We start from the raw sequence: 5857 nt of genomic DNA on the forward strand, positions 1-5857 counted from the left end.
CATTTCTGTTACTGTCCCTAATGCCTGTGCCCAATCTCTCACTGGCAAGAGGACCATTTCTGCGGCTGCATGCGCAACTCAGTTCTTCTTGGTCATTTACTGTGCATATGTGGAGGTGATGTTTCTCACTATAATGGCCCAAGATCGCTATGTGGCAATCTGCCAGCCTCTCCGCTACCCAATTATCATGAACCACCAATTCTGTGTCCAAATGACACTGGCTTCTCTACTCAGTGGTCTTGTCTATGCAGGTGTGCACACTGGCAACACATTCCAGCTGCCTTTCTGTAAGTCCAATGTGATCCACCAGTTCTTCTGTGACATCCCCTCACTGCTGAGGCTCTCCTGCTCTGACACCTTTAGAAATGAACTCTTAATTTTTGTTTCTTCCATAGGGATATGTGGTAGTTGCTTTATCTTCATTGCTATATCATATACACGCATATTTTCTATGGTGCTCAAGTTTCCAACAAGAGAGCAAGGGAAGGCCTTTTCCACCTGCATCCCTCATATCCTTGTGGTGTCTGTCTTCCTCAGTTGTGGTTTCTATGAGTACCTAAGGCCTTCAGTAAACTCTGAAACAACTCAGGACATGATTTTTTCTGTATTTTATACCATAGTTCCTCCATTCTTGAATCCTATCATCTACAGTCTTAGAAATAAACAGGTAAAGAAATCTGTAAGAAAAGTCATATTAGGAAAGCGTTATTCAGGAAAATAATAAAGGTACATTTCAAGATAATCTAAATTTCACTGAATAAATGGTAAACATATGAAACACACTTCAAGTCTAAGTTTCACATATTAGACTGACAACTCCACTGTCATCCTATCAAGACCTAAGTAATCAATGCTGTAAAATATTTTGTTTTACATTACCCTTTCAATTTACCGCACATACGATATGCATTAAAGAAATTTTAGCAGTAGCATATTTAACAAGTGGATATTATTCAAAGTATTTGTTGAAAATAATTTTACATTATACATGCTTATGATTCAACTATTTAGCAATATAAATATCAAAAATGCCTCAAATGAACCATAAAAATATAATACGTGAATACCGTGTTGGCCACACTGCCTGACCTTATTCAGCGAAATGTGACATAAATATTCAAGTGATATGGTCCCCACTTAATTTAATTTTTTGAAAATAAACATAAATAAATTCAAAAGAAATTATAATCTAAGATATATTTGGAGTCAAACTAATACTGCGGTCCATCTGGTAAGTGAAAAAGAAAAATAATATGCAGTGAACGAGAACTGAGGAAACAATGGCTGCAGCCAACTTTTTTATGATGGAGAAATTCCTTGCCCTTTGCTGAGGGAGGGTACGCTGTACCTTTATTGTCTGAGTTAGTTTGGTTTTTATTTGAGCAACCCCATGAATGACCCATTTTCAGGGGATAAAATGTTGTGACTGGATACAGGTCAACTTTTTAGTTGTTTTTCTTTCAGATGACTTCCCTCTCACATATTTTTCTGAGTAAAGAGTCATTTCTGACAATTATGAGAAAAGATACCCTAATTGTCTAGCCTAAGTATTAACGCATGTCAACTCTAAAATTTATCTCAGCTGAATTACTTCCTTAAGGAAACCTCTCTGTGTACTTATAGACTAAGATCTTGTGTCAATATTTCATTATCTCAAATGTACAATTTAGTTCTCTCTGAACTTTAAGATTTCCAAATCGTCACATACTTTGCTCATTATTCATAACACCTTTGACACATGCTAAATATCAAGTTATCTAGGAATTGTGAAGTAACAAACAAAATAGAAAAAAGTTCAAATAAAATCATAAGGGATGAGACAAATGCCATTTCAGGAATTAATTTGGTTCTATAGTGCATGACAGTTAAAAACTTTAGGAGGAAAATATAAATACATTTATTATAAAGAAAAATACAAAAGGCCTATGTATATGGGATCAATTAATAAATATATTTGAAAGTTTGACAGACGAGTATTCTTCCAATGGAAAAAAAATGTTGAATAATGAATGAGGAGAATTTTGGAAGATGTGAATGTAAAAATGAGATTTTCGTGGCGGTCATGTTAATTTACTGTCACGCTGAATAAATCAGGTTGAGTCCAGCAGTTCATTCAACGTGTTAAAACAAATTCTTTTGTTTCCTAGTCAGGAAAGAGCCTTCATTTAGTTCATAGAAGGGTTTTGGCCAGGAGTCAACCAAGGTCCGCTGATCTTTATTTGCTTCAGCAGGTTAGACCATGTTGTGACACAATATAGTGGTCAGTTTTAGCACCTCTTTGCAAGTGCTACATCAAGATCTTTGACAAGAAATAGAAAAAATATTGCTCAAAATTGCATAAAAATGCTGAGGCATAAATTTAACCAAGAAGGAAGAAAATGTCTTCAGTGAAAATTATATGACATTGATGAAAGAATTGAAAAAGACACAAATAAATGGAAAAATATCCTGTGTTCGTGTATCAGAAGGCATATATTGTTAAAACATACATTTTGGGGCCAGACCAGTGGCATAGTGGTTATGTTCGGCATGCTCCACTTTGGTGGCCTGGGCTCATGAGTTTGGATCTCATGAGTGTATGTACAACACTCATCAGACATGCTGAGATGGCAACCCACATACAAAGTGGAGGAATATTGGCACAGATGTGAGCTCGGGGCTAATCTTCCTCAAGTGAAAAAAGGGGAAGATTGGCAATGGATGTTAGCTCAGGGAGAGCTAATCTTCCTCAGCAAAAAAGATAAGAATGCAAAAGTACATATTACCCAAAGCCGTCTATAGATTCAATTTAATTCCTATCAAAACTCCAATAATATTTTTCACAGAAATAGAAAAAACTCCTAACATGTGTACGGAACCTCAAAACACAAAATAGTCAAAGCATTCCTCAGAAAGAAGAATAAAGCTGGAAAACCATAAAATTTCTGGAATAAAATGTAGAAAAACAACTCTTTGGCATTGGTCTTGGCAAAGATTTTTTGGGTATGACACCAAAAACACAAACAACAAATTCAAAAATAAGCATGTAGGAACACATCAAACTAAATCCTAATGCACAGCAAAATAAACATTCAGAAAAACAAAAAGGCAATATCTGAAATAAGATAAAATATTTACAATCTATATATCTGTTAAGGGGTCAATATCTAAAATATACAAGGAAGTCATATAACTCAATAGTAAAAACAAAAATTGGTCTGATTAAAAAATGTGTAGAGGACTTGAGTAGACATTGTTCCAAAACACAAACAAATGGCCAACAGGTATGTGACAAGATGTTCAACATCACTAATCATCAGGGAAATGCAAATCAAAATCACAATTAGATGTCATTTCAAATGATACAATTGGTTTTATGAAAAAGACGAGAAACAACGGGTATTGGCGAGGCTGTGGAGAAAAGGGAACTCTTATTCACTGTTGGTGGGGATGTAGGTTGATACAGCAATTATGAAAAACAGTATGGAGCTTCCTCAAAAAATTAAAAATAGAGCTATCCTATGATCCAGCAACCCCTGTTCTGGGTAGTTAACTGAAGGAAATGAAAACACTATCTGCAAAGGGACATCTGCACCCTCATGTTTATTTCACATTACTCACAATAGTCAAGACACAGAAATGCCCTAACTGTCCATTAATGGATGAATGAATAAAGAAGATAAGCTATAAGAGAATATTATTCAGCCAAAAAAATAAGGAAATTCTGTTTTTTGACAACATGGATGGACCTTGAGAGCATTATGCTAACTAAGACAGAGAAAGACAAATATTGTATGTTCTCACTTATACGTGGAATTTCTTAAAAAAGCCAAACTCGTAGAAATAGAGAGTAGAACGGTAATTGCTGTGGGTTGGATGTGGGGGGGGAAATGTGGAGATGTTGATCAAATGGTACAAACCCCCAGTTATAAGATAAATAAGATCTGAGGATCTGATGCACAGCTTGCTGATAATTAACAATATAGTATTAAATAACTTAAACGCTGTTAAGAGAGTAGATCTCAAGTGTTATCACCACACACAAAGCATATGGTAATAATGTGAGTGGATGGAGGTGTTAATTAACATTATTTTGGTAATCATTTTGCAGTTTACACATGTGTCTAATCATTTCACTGTATACCCTAAAATTATATATATGTCAGTAATATCTCAATGAAGCTGGACAAAAGAAAGGAAAGGAGAGAAAAACAAATAATACCAAACCATGGATTATATATAAGAAAGTCCAACAAATTTTGTTTTCCCCCATGATGACAACATTGAATTTTCAAATAAATATTAAAAATAAAATAGTTCAAAATTAAAAAAAAGGTTTAACATGGCCAACTTTAAGTGGCAGGACAGTAGAATTATTATGAATTATTTCTTGACCAAATAAGGTAGCACATATGTACTGGCTGACATCTCTTAGTATCCCTATTTAAAAATTAAGCAGCGTGTCAGTTGATTGTCCAAGGTGAGTCAAATCAGCCATATAATTTTTCACATAATGTGGGCTTGACCAAAAGGAGGCTGGTTAAGAGTCACCTTGCGTTCATTAGTTATGTTACTATGTCTTAATCTTTGCTGCTCTAGGGTGTAGTATAAACATGGTTTTCCCACATCTTCCATCTGCTCATTTCATGCACCAGATGTCAAAGATGATTCAATAACTTGGAACCAGCACAATGGAAAGTCATGGGTATGAATCCTGAAACCAAGATGGTTGCATAGACCTAATTACTACTTGCCTGTGCTGAGTGTGGTATTCCATCCACTTCAGAAACGGGAAAGCCAAGAGAGGGTTAAAAAGGAAAAACAAAATCCACATAATGTAGCACTTACCAACAGGTGCTAAAACTGACTAATATAGTGTGTCATAAAATGGTCTAACCTGCTGAAGCAAACAGAGATCAGTGGACCTTGATTGACTCCTGGCCAAGACCCTTCTATGATCTAACTGAAGGCTCTTTCCTGAGTAGGAAACAAAAGAACTTGTTTTAACATGTTGAATGAACTGCTGGACTCACTTAATTTTTATTCAGCATGATAGTAAATTAACATGACCACCATGAAAATCTCATTTTTATATTCAAACATTCCAAAACTCCCCTAACTCTTCAGGTTTTTTTTCCCATTAGAAGGGTATTCTTGTCCATCATCCTTTAAAAATATATTTATTAATTGATCTCAAATTCATAGGCTTTTTGTATTTCTCTAGGTAGTAAATGAATTTATATTTTCCTTTCACTGTTTTTAACTATTATGCATTATAGAAACAAATTAAATCCTGAAATGGCATTTGTCACATCTCTGGAAGGCTGTATATACTCTGAATCTGCATCTACTATGTTACTGTTTCTTCCGTAGCCCAGATCATGAATCCAGTGACAAAGTTGTAGAAATGAGAGACTCAGCACTTACCCCTAGCGATCCACTAGCAGAATGTTACTTCTTATCCTCACAACCTTATTCTCTGCTGGTCTAGAGTCTTAGTTCCAAAGAGGGGAACGCTTCCACCAGGAGAAATAATGATTCCATTGAGCCTTATGCTAAGGTTGCTATCTGGTTGTGTTGGGCTTCTTGTGCCTCTGAACCAAGAGGCAACAAAGAGAGTTCCTATGCTGGAAGGGGTGATCAATCCTGAAAACCAAGGAAAAATTGAACTACTACTCCATAATAAGTATATTCTCCGGAATATAGGAGCTCCCTTAGCATGTCTCTTAGTACTATCATTCTCTGCTGTTGAAGTCAATAGAAAGCTACAAAAACTCAACTCAAGCAGGACTACTAATGACCCAAATCCTTCAGGAGTGAGTATCTGGATTATCCCACTTGGTATAGAATCATGACTAGTGAAGCTACATGCTGAGGG

General features: G+C 35.6%; 1 protein-coding gene across 1 annotated transcript; it reads left to right on the plus strand.

The window, feature by feature from the left end:
• Positions 1 to 7: 7 nt before the first annotated feature.
• LOC124244435 (olfactory receptor 14C36-like) lies at positions 8 to 721 on the plus strand (the record flags this gene model as incomplete). Its single annotated transcript, XM_046670980.1, has 1 exon — positions 8 to 721. A coding segment is annotated over one exon (714 nt), but the record flags the coding sequence as incomplete, so codon positions are not given.
• Positions 722 to 5857: the final 5136 nt, after the last annotated feature.

The sequence above is a fragment of the Equus quagga genome, chromosome 9, assembly GCF_021613505.1.
Source record: "Equus quagga isolate Etosha38 chromosome 9, UCLA_HA_Equagga_1.0, whole genome shotgun sequence".
NCBI lineage: Eukaryota > Metazoa > Chordata > Mammalia > Perissodactyla > Equidae > Equus > Equus quagga.